We start from the raw sequence: 13,238 nt of genomic DNA, 5'->3' as shown, positions 1-13,238 counted from the left end.
ACCATGAAAATATACTGAGTTCTCTGTGTGTGCTAGGAGATTTTCTTTCACCTTGAAATACGGTCATAGTAAGAAGTAGAGAATAATGTCACCAATGTCAGTTTAAAGTTGTGCAAAAAACTCAGCTCCAGAAGCAGAGACAGGTGGATCTCGGTGAGGTTAGGGCCAGCCTGGTCTACATAGTGAGTTCCAGGACAGCCAGGGATGCGTCAAACAAAACTCAACCACAAGCCCACATAAACAAAACTCATATACATAATATTACTCTGTTATTGCTTAAGTATATACATTTATGTAGTAACGGAGGAGAGTATATATGGTATTTGGAATTTTTAAAAATTTACTTATTTCCTCTCTCTGGTTGCCATATCCAGTGCTCTTAAAGCTCCTGGTGAGTAACAACATGGATGGCATCCTGGAGGCCGTGCGCGTCTTCGGAAACCTCTCCCAGGACCATGACGTCTGCAATTTCCTCATGCAGAAAAACGGTGGGTTAGTGACAGTTGGGATCCTGAGCACATGGCTCTTGCCATTAGTCAGCTAAGTGACTTGGAGCTTAGATGGTTAAGCATGGTGTTTGTTTCTGTTTTGAGATGAACCATTCTTTACATTCGTCCCATGTGGGGGACAGCTCAGGATGCGGAATAGGCCACGGTTGTGTTCTAGCTCTCCAAGCCTCTTAGGTGGTAGGGTAAGGCAGTGCGTGCGTGGGTGCATGCGTGTGCGTGTGTGTGTGTTTAATGGAATCTGCACTCATTATGTCTATCCCTGGGGATAGACTGGAGATCTTTCTCATTCACATACTAGAATACGTTAGAGTCTGATTGTGATTGCACAAACTGAGTGTCCAACAATCGAAAGGACAGCTACAGTAAATAGAATGTATTATGGTTTGTGAATATTATTAGGTTTTTCTGTCATTCCCCCACCCCCATAATATTTCTCCATTGATGCAGTAAGCCAGATCAAGCCGAATTGAAGAAGAATAACAACAGATTTATTGAGCAACGCAACTCCTGGGCAAGTTCTCCAGTCCCAGAGATCAAGGCAAGAGAAGTCACACACTCAGGCTAGGACAGGAAAGTTTTATAGGTTGTAGGTGAGGGGTGATGACATGTCTGCTACAAGCTGGGTTTGTGCCCAAGTATGGTCAAAAGCTGAACACTTAGGTGGGGACTTGGGTGACTGGCAAACTTCAGGGAGGAAGCTGCAATGGTCTCCAGGAATGCAGCACTGGGTGTTTAGATGCCTTTCCTTTGTTCAGAGACTCTCTGAGAAGGTGGGGTTTGGAAGAGGCAGGGGACAGGGCTTCCAGGACCATGCAGGAACAACCTGGAGGCTCCAACCAAACAAATATGCATGTTTATATGACAATGTTCTACAACATTTAAAATAAATCATAGACATTCATGGATAAGCATGAATTAGGCATTGGTCAACATGGATTAACCTGAAATACATAATATGGACGTGAAAAAGCTGGTTATAGTAAGAAATAGAAAATACTGTCACCAGTATAAATTTTAAAATACCTCCCTCCCCCCTCCCCCCAGTACTCAGGGAGCAGAGGCGGGGGATCTCTGTGAGTTCATAAACATCCTGGTCTGTATAGTGAGCTCCAGGCCAGCTAGGGCTATCATTTATGTGGTGATAATGATAGAGAATATAAATGGTGTTTGGAAATTATTGACTCCATATTTAAGACGGGATTTACCATTTGGAGGGGAAGAAGGGTCAAGTGCAATGTTGGATTCATTTCATTGATTTGCTTGAATTGATGAATGAGAACTGTATATGTTGATGGAATGGAACATGTTTTGGATGCAAGGGTCTGGTTCTTAAACTAGTTGGGTGGCAGGTATCCAAATGTTTATACAAACCATACATTGTCCATTGTCTTCATGTACTTCATGTAATAGTAATAATCTTACAAAGCTGTCCAGGGTAGGGGTTCTCAACAGCTGGGTTAAGACCCCTTGGGGTTGTCAAAAGACTATCTGAAAACATAAATATTTACATTATGATTCATAACTGTATCAAAGGCGCAGTTATGAAGTAGCAATGAAAATAATTTTGTAATTTGGGCAGTTGTGGCACATGCCTTTGATCCCAGCACTCGGGAGGCAGTCAGATCTCTGTGAGTTCAAGGCCAGCCTGGTCTACAAGAGCTAGTTCCAGGACAGGAACTGAGTTGCAGCGTTAGGAAGGTTGAGAACCGTTGATCTAGGGGCTGGAGATCTCTGTTAGCTGAGTGGTTGCTTAGTATGCACAAGGCCCTGGGTTCAATTCTGACGGCATAAACCTGGTGTGCTGGTGGAAACCTTCAACCCCAGTGCTTGGGAGGTGGGAGTCAGGAAGATTAAAACTTCAGGGCGGGGGGGGGGGGGGCGGGAGGGGGGCGGGGTAGTTTGTGGGGGTGGCGCCTACCTTTAAGTCCAGCACTCTGGAGGCAAAGGCAAGCGGACTTCTGTGAGTATGAGGCCTGCCTGGTTTACATAGCTAGTTCCAGGAGAGCCAAGGTTACACAAAGAGACCCTGTCTCAAAAAAAAAAAAAAGGAGAAAAAAGCAAAACCCCAAAGCAAAAACCTTTAAGGTCACCTCAGCTATATAGCAATTTTGGAGCCAGCCCTGGTGTCTCAGGGTTACCAGTGCTGTGGTTAAACACCATGATGAAAAGCAACTTGGAGAGGAAAGGGTTGATTTGGTTTACATATCCTGAATCACAATCCACTGAGGGAAGCCAATGCAGAAGAAGCTGATGTAGAGGCCAGCTTGCTTGGCCTGTTTCTGCTTGCTTATAGTACCCAGGACCAAGGACCAGCTCAGGGGTGGACCCACCCACTAGGTGCTGGGTCCTCCCCTATCACTAATTAAGAAAATGCCCTACAGGCTTGCCTACAGCTAGATCTTAAGGAAACAGTTTCTCAGTTGATGTCCCCCCACCCCCCACCCCCCCAGGTTTGTGTTGAGTTGAGCTGTAAAACTATCAGGTACACTGGAATACTCGAGACCTTTCTCAAACAAAGCAAAACCAGCTCCACAAACAACCAAAATGCCTAAGCATGTTGGTGATAGTAAACCTAGATATGCAAATACAGCTGCAGCATCAGCAAGATGCAACCCTTATCCCCATGCCCTAAGAAAGCTAGCGTTTGGGGGTGCATTGTCAAGCTCACTATACAACCCAGTCAACAGGCCCGCATGGACAACAGGGTGTTCACCACTCAGGTGCTTGGTAAATGGAGCCTGGTGGTGGTCACACCTCGTCCACTCCCTGATCCCTCCAGTGGGCATCTGCTGGGGATGAGAAAGCAGGACTCTCGGTCTCCCGTTCCATCTCCTGGAGTAAGGGGGAACGATGGGCCCACCCAGCTTGCACAGTCCCTGCGCTAGCAGTCCTGGGCTGTGCAGGCCAGTTCCCAGCATTCTAAATATTTCTCTGTTCTGGAAGCTTCAGAAAGAGCTGGTCAGGACCTGGCGCTGCTGCCCCAGGCTGTGCAGTAGAGTTACGACTGGAGGCCTTTGAGAGCAACCAGAAGTAGGGAGAAATGTCGCCAGTGGGGACTCCCCGGAGAGGGGTCTGCTCTTGGGTCAGTGATAGCAGTAATAGGTTGTAAAGGGTTGTAAGAGGCAGAAATGAGCTCTAAGAGTGGTGGGCATTACTGGGTCCACAGTGGGAGTGAGATAAAACTTAGGAATGAGTTCAGCACACCAGCCAAGGTTCCAGTGCTGCAAGCCACATCTTCCCACTTTTCCACCCCTGCTCTGTCCCTCATCCCCAAACCCCACCCCATTTGCAAAACAAGCTGCGACTGGGATGCAGGCTTTGACCAGTCTGCGCATTTCTCTGCTCTCCCAGTACACAAGTTCCTGATTGCCCTGCTGGAAGCCAGGCACCAAGACATTTGCTTCTCGGCCTGTGGGGTTCTCCTAAACCTCACCGTGGATAAAGACAAGAGGGCAATTCTGAAAGAAGGTGGAGGCATTAAAAAGTAAGTAAGGCATGGACTCCCAGCTCTCAGGATACTGGGCACATGTTTGTCCTGGAAGGTTGGGCCCTTGGATCATTCCACTAGAGCAATGGGGGTCCAGAGAGGGCTGAGAATCTACTGGACACTTACCACAAATTCGAGGTGCATGGGTGGAAACTTTGTAGTCAGTGAAATTTGGAGATATGAACTTAAAGGTATGGAATCCAGAAGGCTAGCCATCATAGCAGCCATACAAAACTGCGAACCAAATTCTGATCCACAGACGGTTCAGTTTGACCTCCCTCCCTCAGGCTAGTGGACTGCTTAAGAGAGTTTGGTCCTGGCGACTGGCAGCTGGCCTGCTTGGTGTGCAAGACCTTGTGGAACTTCAGTGAGAACATCACAAGTGCATCATCGTGCTTCGGAGATGACGACACCAACACGCTCCTTGTCCTCTTGTCATCGTTTTTAGGTAAGGGCCCTTGCTGCGGATCGGTGACCTTTACCACACAGGCGAGAAAATAATGTTCTCCGACCTGACCTGGCGGGGTAGCGATGGGTACGCAGCCGCAGAATGTGGACTCTTGCAGATAGTCTCTGGGAGAGACGGAGAGCTAGTTCCAGTTCGTGCAGACGGATTCCTAACTGCCTGGAACTGGAAATGTCAGTTTCTTTTGTGGCTTCCCCTTCATCTCCTTAGATTGCACAAGTATCAGCAGCCTTGTGCCTCTGCTGTTTAAAAGCATATAGACTCTGTCATAACTAAGAAAACATGGTTAAAAGCTATTTTGAATTGGCGTGTTCTCAGTTGTGAAACCATGTGACATTACGGTGGGCTCCTGTGCTTGGAAAGTAGAAAGCACAGACACTGAAGAGCATTTCCTACTTGAGCTTTTTTTTCTATTTTTAGAATTTTTCCAATCTGGTTTTGCTCTAAAAAAACAGTAATTGAGATCAGTTAATGAGAATTTTTACAAATTCTATTCCCTACTTCGAGTTGAGGGCCCGTGATTATCCAGTTATGGTGGGCAATGCGGAGAGAGAGGTCCAGAAGACTCAGAAGCCATGGCCTGAATTCCTCCAGATTGGGTTTGGGGTGTTATTTAAATAGTGCATCTCTCTTTTATCACCTGCCTTCCTAGCTCTAAAATGGGAGTGATGAACCCCGTGCAGTCCCAGACAGTTGATTGTGAGGCTCAGACAGGCATCACACAGAAATGCAGAAGAGCTACAGTCTTCCAGACAAAAGGCTCCAAATTTCTGTCCTCACTTTATCCTTTATAAGTTTTTAAACTTGGCCTCTTGTCTCAGTCACAGACTGTTGCTGTGAAGACACGCCGCGACCAAGGCACTCACATATGAAATTATTTAATTGGGGCTGGCTTACAGTTTCAGAGGCTTAGTCAGGGAGCATGGCACCAGGCAGGTATGGTGCAGGAGAAGAAGCTGAGGGTTCTACCGGCAGATCCTCAGGCAGCAGGAAGAGAGAGAGACTGGGTCTGGCAGGGACTTTTGAAACCTCAAAGTTCATCCCCATGACACACTTCCTCCCACAAGGCCACGCCTCCTAATCCCTGTCAAGTAGTTTCTACTCCCTGAGCATTCAACTAAGTGAGCCTGTGGGGGCCATTCCTGTTCAAACCGCACTCCTCTTTCAGCTCTATTGTTATCCCCTCTAAGTCTAGGAGATTGATGCCTACTCTTCAGGGTGTCTAGGAATAAGTGTGCACTTACACCAAGAGTTTAGTACTGTGCCTGATGCCAGGCAAGACCTCAAGGAGGGCTGATACACTTTCTAAATGTTAAGGGTTGTGGCAGGATATCATTGGACAGAAATGGAGGCTCGGGAATCACTTGAAAGAATCCGATCTGCTTGGCCATTAAGGAGTTTGTCATGAGGACATACGCAGTTTTGTGTGTACCCGTGTTAAAATTCAGAGTACGGAAAAGAACGGGCCTAGCTGTAAATGAGTCAAGTTCTAAGTGTCCTTGTGTGTGGTTTCTCTGGTGGCAGGAAGCAGGGATGCCTGCACAGGTTGCCTGAGTTCAGTTCCCATGGGGCCTGAGCTCAGACATGAGCTGTGAAGTTAAGACAGCTGGTCTGGTGCAGTTCTCAGTTCCAGGGCCCAGCCTGGGAATCCATGAGCCTGAGGTACGGAGCCAGAGCTGGGGACCTCTGCTCCAGCTTGTGAAGACGATTCAGGGAGGCATGTGGAGGAAGGAGGAAGCCTGGACACCAGACTGTGCAGTGTCCCGGGGGCTGTTCGGGATCCATCAGCTCCAGAGACGCCGACATCCTCAGACCTGTTCTGGAGACCCAGCCCCGCCTCAGCTTAGCTCTCCTGTCCCCCCTCGTGCCCTCCAATCTCATGCTTGCTCACATATTCTGCTGCCTCCTGTTTCCACTTTCCACACCCAGTGTTTGTTGCTGTTGACACGCTTCAGGGAGGAGCTGGCTGGCTCAGGGAGCCACTCACCAGGAGCCTGAGGCTTTGGTGTGTCTAAAAGACTGTCATTGTTGTCTAAGCTTGGGACAATCAGCTCTAAATAGCAAGGAGTCAGGGGCCATTCAGCCTGTAAGGACAGCCAGAAAGGCTGTGGGCGGGGCAGAATCCGCGGAAGGCATTTGGTTGTTGTTGGTCTATTGCCTACTACTCCTTTCCCAAGCTCCCCAGAGGTCCTCCAGCCTTCGGCGCCCACACCTGCTGTATACCCCTTGCAGTTTCATGGCTTCTGAGCGCCCACAGTCATGGTCTCCTCACAGGGACCCTGCTAACACAGTGGTCAGTCATAATGCATGACCTGTGTGATTTTGCCGTCCTGATGATTTTGTGAGCTTTACTCCTTCGCTCCCAGAGTCCCTGGAAGGAAATGGCATAATTAGGTGCTTGGTGAAAGCTGCGGATTGGCGAGGAGGGGTGCTGGCTACCTTAATTTAAGAGTACTGCTACACACTTTTCGTTGAAGTTCGTTACTTTCGGCTGGTGTAGCGACAGGCCATCTAGTTGTCCAGGCTAACCACAAATCTGCCATCCTCCAACTGCAGCCCGGCATGTCAGCGTGTCTGTATTGTCTTATTGTTTTTCTAAGTTCATCCTACACTCCCAGGGTGTTTTTGAGGTCGTTAGCCGAGTGCTGTCACTTAGGAGAAAGTGAGTCTGGAAAGGTTACATGACTTGCCAAACAAACAGCAAAAGCTGTTTTCCTCTATTGTGTGCCCAGCACATGTGACTCTAGCAATTTCCAGAGGAACACTGTGGTGTGAGGAGCTAGCTAGCTCAGTTTGACCAGGGAGTCAGTTCACCAGACAAACCACACAGTTTTCTTCTTGTGACTCTCTTCTACGTGTGTGTGAATGCACATGTGAGAGAGAGAGAGGGAGAGGAGAGAGAGAGAGAGAGAGAGAGAGAGAGGGAGAGGGAGAGGGAGAGGGAGAGGGAGAGGGAGAGGGAGAGAGAGAGAGAGAGAGAGAGAGAGAGAGAGAGAGAGAGAGAGAGAGAGAGAGAGAGAGAGAGATGGGCAGGTCACACAGAAACCAGAAGAGGATGCTGGACTCCGTGGATCTGGAGTTAAGGTGCCTGGCAGCTGCCTGATTTGAGTGCTAGGAACTGACCTCAGGCCCTCTGCATTTTCAACCACTGGGCCATCTCTCCAGCTCCCAAAATCACTTCTTACAAACTTCTTATTGAAGTGCTTATCTTGGGGTCCACCAATTAGAGACAACTGGTTGTGTGTATAGTTTATTATTGTGAATTTAAAGAATACCACTCAGTTGGGTTTGTTGGTGGTGGTGTTGGTAGTGGTTGTGTGTGTGTGTGTACATAAGTGTGTGTGCACTTGAGCATGTCATGTACCCGGATGATGATTAGAAGACAACGGTGGGGAGGGCAGTTCTTTCCTTCCATCACGTGAGTTCTGGGCATCACACTCAGGTTGCCAGGCCTGGCAGCAGGCGCCTTAAATCTGCCAGGCCATCGTGCTTGTCCTATATTCAGTTACTGTGCACTCACCCTGAGGTACTTGTGTCCTGGCATCAGGTTTTGTGACAAGGGTACAGTGGGGCTTGGCATTCCAGTGGGAGAATCACAACATGAGGACAATACCAAAGTGCCACCAGGCATGATGGCCCTGGAGCAGCGCTTCACTGTGCACGGTGGCCCTGGAGCAGCGCTTCACTGTGCACGGTGGCCCTGGAGCAGCGTTTCACTGCACACGGTGACACTGGAGCACCACTTCACTGTGCACGGTGGCCCTGGAGCACGGCTTCACAGCACACGGTGGCCCTGGAGCACGGCTTCACTGTGTACAGTGGCCCTGGAGCACTGCTTCGCTGGGCACAGTGGCACTGGAGCACTGATTGCTTTAAGTCATTCAGTTCTTTGTAATACTTCACCCTAAGTTTTAGTATTTGGAAGTGTGCAGTGCACAGAGAGAACAGAATGACTGGTTATTAAGATCAGTGCTGTTTACACTGTGGCTATGCCATCAATTGAGTCAATTAGAACCAACATGTTTAAAAACTGAAGGGGTAAAGAAGATGCCAGATATATCACTGCACACAGAAAATGTAGTATTTGCTTGTTATTTATATAAATAAGTATGTAGAGAGTCATGGGACAAAAAATACTTCTTCCTGCAGGCCGCAGGACATTTGATGGAGCTGCATTTTAGTAGATCAGCCTCTGCCGCTCCTTGCAGCACACGCTCAGAACTCTAACCCTAATGTAATGCGCCACTTTTTAGTGCACTTTTTATTTCTGCATTTTACTTACTGGTACCTATTTAATTATCTTTATCTTGTCTCTCCTGACTTAGAGCTAATATGGTCTGGCTACTGATGAACTGATTTCCATATAGGCTGGGCCTCAAGGCCAACAGAGTGCTAACATTAGATTAAAAACCAAAAACAGACCTGGCAGTGGTGGCACATGTTACTCCCAGCACTCGGGAGGCAGAGGCAGACGGATCTCTGTGAGTTCGAGGCCAGCTTGGTCTACAGAGTGAGTTCCAGGGCATCCAGGGCTACACAGAGATACGCTGTCTTGAAAAACCAAATCAACCAAACAACCAAACAACCCCTCCCCCAACAGAGAATATGCCGAACCACCAAATTTATCCATGGCTCTAGCAGAGAAGGGAGTTGTAAAGGGTCTCACCGCTAGGAACTACACACCTTAGGAAAACACAGAAAACAGACTTTGCCAGCAAATGTTTAGTGCTCAGAAAGATCTAGAAAAGAGCAAACAGGAAGATGGTCTAGAAATCTGGAGTCACTCAGTCTAGCAGGCTCTTCTTGTCCAGAGGAAGCCAAACAGGAAGGCCTTTGAAGGCATGGAACACAAGCAGTGCCCTCCCTGCTCAAGGCCTGGGTTATCTCACCGGTGGAGAGGGCCAGGTTTGCTTACAAGGTCTCCATGGAGGCCTGGCTGGAGTGTTTGTGTCTGTATAGAACTTATCTCAGAGCCGCATAACTCTGCCTTGTTCCCAAGGAGGGGAGGGGACAGTCCAAACGGGGATCCTACACTCCTTATCTAGTGCTGGGCCACTGACACCCTCGGCGCAAAGTACACCCTGCACAGACAAATGTCTGCTGCAGCAAGCCCTGTATAAGGGCTCAATTGCTCCTGTATCGTGTTTGCACATCGTGTAAGTAGCAGGATTTGTGGTCGTCTTGGGAATCAGTGGTCACTATGTAAGTTTTCTACCTTAGGCCAGAGAGCTAGGAATGGCAGAGCCAGCGCACATTCCTGAAGTCTGTCGCCTCGGGGGTGAGGTGAGGCCAATGGGAACAGCAAAGAGGACTGTGGCTAGTGAGGACTGTAGGGTGGAGATACTTAAGTGTGTCCACAGAATCCAGTGTGCTCTATGTTAAACAAATGAAACTTTTATTTTTCATCTTATCTTTACATTTTCTGCATTTTTTGTGTTCTCTTTGGAGACTCAGTCCTTAAGATTCTCCACATCCGCAATTTTTTTTTTTATAGGAAGTATGGGGTGGGGAGTGCCTTTTGTGTCGAATTGGCCCACTTTCCCAAGAGATTCCTATCTTTCAATCATTGGAGTAATTAACCTTTCTAAAGCACATATAATGAAATCATCTATTCCTCACTTATTTTGAGAAGTTGTCATTGACTTTTGGATGCAAACAGATGTGTGAAATTTAGGAAATTATTGGAAGAAAAGCTCACTTCAATCTAAGAGGATTTTTAAAACAACAACAACAACAAATTATTGTTCTTTAAAATTGAGACACTGAAATATACTTGTTTTGCAGGAGCATGCTAGTGCATGCTGGCTTGCAGGGGTGTGCTGGTGCATGCTGGCTTGCAGGGGTGGGCTGGTGCATGCTGGCTTACAAGAACGTGCTGGTACATGCTAGCTTGCAGGGGTAGGCTGGTGCATACTGGCTTACAGAGACATGCTGATGCATGCTGGCTTGCAGGAGTGGTCTGGTACATGCTGGCTTGCAGGGACCTGTGGGTGCATGCTAGCAGTCCCAGCACTTAGCACTCCAGAGGCTGAATGCTGAGGTTCTAAAATTCTAAGCCACTGTCCTCATTCCCAACACTCATAATCAGTTCCAAGGGATCCAGTCCTCTTCTGACCTCCACAGACACCACACATGTGCATGGTACACAGGCTTACAATCGGGGAACACCCAGAGATATCAATAATGATAATAATAAAATAATATAAAAATAACCAAAACAGACCCAAGTAAATTAAACACACACACACACTGCTTTCAACTATTTGTGAAGTTCAAAAGAGTGCCCATTAAAATAGTTTTCTTTCTCAGAGTACAGTGGTATGAGCCTGTGATCTCCTCTGCTGGGAAATTTGAAACAGAAGAATCATATGGGTTCAGGAGTTACAGATTAGCATGAGCCTAGGCAACATAGGAGACCCTATCTCAAAAACACGCAGACCAAATAAATAAATACACGTCTTTTAGTCCCAGACCACATCGAATGTCACTGAGTCACGTCAGTCATGGTGTATTTAAGATAACCCGGAGTGAAAAGCCTGCCACCCCCCATCCCTCTACCCCTGCCCCCTCCACCCCACTCCAATGGGAAACGCCCACCCCCATCCCCTACCCCCACCCCTTCCACCCCACTCCAGTGGGAAACGCTCTATTCAGCGTGGTCACGCTCCACGTAACTGCTCTCATTTTTATTTTCTTTTCTAATACAGATGAAGAATTAGCCCTGGCTGGCAGTTTTGACCAGGACCTAAAAAGCTATCATCGACTCCACTGGGAAACGGAGTTCAAACCTGTGGCACAGCAGCTTCTGAAGCGAATTCAGAGTCATCACACGGCCCTGGAGCCCCTGCCCATCCCTTCTTTCTAACATGACAGAGGCTAAAGGCAGAACTGGGAAGTCAGGCCTCCCTCATTCTTGGGAAGTGGTAAAAGCATGACTGTTCCTCAGTACTAACACATGTGGAGAATTTGAGAATACTGATTTTAGTGAATAGCCTACGTATTTTGAAAGAAATAAGCATTTCTTCTTTTTCTAGGAAAAATGAATATATATATTTTTTCTGCTATGAGAGATGTGAGATGGAAATATACACATTTTTAAGACTTCTCTTTCTATTTGCCTTTAAATCGCTTAGAAATATCCTTAAACATCCCGATCTGACTTTGGAATGAACGCACTTGCCGGTTCACTAGTGAAGAACCGGGCAATGGAGGCTTAGTTTGTGCACAGGAGGAACGGTCTACAGGAAGGCACGTGACTGTGTGAGCATCTTTTCCACCTCCTGATACATCTAAAAATAAGTTCCTTGCCTCAGACTAGTATTTTCTTGTTCTCAGAGTAAGAGAAGGACTAAACAGGAGAGAGAACACTGCGGGGAAGGCTGGGGATGGAGCTCAGAGACAGAGTGCTTGATTGCCAGGTTCCAGGCCCTGGGTTTGATCCCAGCATGGGAGTAGGAGGAAATATTGCTTTAGGTCACCTATCTTTTTAGATTTTTAGTTTAATTTTTTTTCTTCTGTTTGTATGGATGTTTGACCTGCATGTTATCTGTGCACCCTGTGCATGCAGTACCACTGGGGGCCAGAAGAGGGCGTCGGATCTGAGACTGGAGTTCTAAATGGTTGTGAGCTGTCTTGTGGGTGCTGGGAATCAAACTCAGGTCCTCTGCCAAGAGCAGCCAGTGCTCTTAACCACTGAACCATCTCTCCAGATCCTACTTTCTTTTTTTATTAGATTTAATTTTTTTTTTATTTATGTGGATGTATATTTCTGTGTAAGCATACCCTGTGTGTGTGGATTCCCCTGAATTCAGAAGAGGGTGTCAGATCCCCTGGACTGGACTTACAGATGGTTTTGGGCTCCTGTATGGAGATGCCAAGAGCCAAACTCAGGTCCTCTGCAAGAGCAGCCAGTGCTCTTAACCACTGCGCCATCTCTCCAGCTCCATCTGCCTATTTCTTGAATTAAGTAAAACAGATGAAAAAGGGTACTTTGCCTTTCTTTTCTTTTGCAATACACTGACCGGAGTAGATGTTCTTTTCTCGTTAGACTGTGTCTAAGAGGGATGATGTGACAGATTAGAAAATACATGCTTATTCTCCTTGGCCTCTCGTCAGCTCTCATTGTCCGCCACATTCCGAGAGTCCGGTTTTATCCCATGTTTTTTCAGTAGCAGTCCAGCTGACCTTGGTGAGCTCCCAATAGATCGGCCCCACTGTCTCAGTGGTTGGGTGCACCCCTCATGGTCCTGACTTCCTTGTTCATGTTCTCTCTCCTTCTGCTCCTCATTATAACCTTGGGAGCTCAGTCCGGTGCTCCAGTGTGGGTCTCTGGCTCTATCTCCATCCATCGCTAGATGAAGGTTCTATGCGAGAGAGAGACAGAGACCCAAATTGGAGCAATGGTCTGAGCTCTTAAGGTCCAAATGAGGAGCAGAAGGAGGGAGAACATGACCAAGGAAATCAGGACCACGAGGCGTGCACCCACCCACTGTGACAGTGGAACTGATCTATTGGGAGCTCTTCAAGGCCAGCTGGACTGGGACTGAATAAGCATGGGTTGAAACTGGACTCTCTGAACATGGCGGACAATGAAGGCTGATGAGAAGCCAAGGACAATGGCACTAGGTTTCGATCCTAATACATGAACTGGCTTTGTGGGAGCTTAGCCTGTTTTGATGCTCACCTTCCTGGGCCTGGATGGAAGTGGGAGGACCTTGGTCTTCCTGTAGGGCAGGGAATTTGGACTGCTCTTCAGTATCGAGAGGGAGGGGGAATG

General features: G+C 47.6%; 1 protein-coding gene across 1 annotated transcript in view; it reads left to right on the top strand.

Moving 5' to 3' along the window:
• The window catches only part of Armc2 (armadillo repeat containing 2), a 107,080-nt gene extending 94,772 nt beyond the window's left edge, over positions 1–12,308 (top strand). The window contains exons 15-18 of the mRNA XM_057761749.1: positions 375–488; positions 3,861–3,993; positions 4,284–4,444; positions 11,170–12,308. Of these exons, the coding sequence (XP_057617732.1) occupies positions 375–488; positions 3,861–3,993; positions 4,284–4,444; positions 11,170–11,327 (566 nt within the window). The 3' untranslated portion in view covers positions 11,328–12,308. The remainder of the gene's footprint in view (positions 1–374; positions 489–3,860; positions 3,994–4,283; positions 4,445–11,169) is intronic.
• Positions 12,309–13,238: the final 930 nt, after the last annotated feature.

Source organism: Chionomys nivalis, chromosome 2 (genome assembly GCF_950005125.1).
Source record: "Chionomys nivalis chromosome 2, mChiNiv1.1, whole genome shotgun sequence".
Lineage (NCBI taxonomy): Eukaryota > Metazoa > Chordata > Mammalia > Rodentia > Cricetidae > Chionomys > Chionomys nivalis.
Note: the sequence above shows the minus strand (reverse complement) of the source record. Positions and strands in the feature narration are given on the sequence as shown.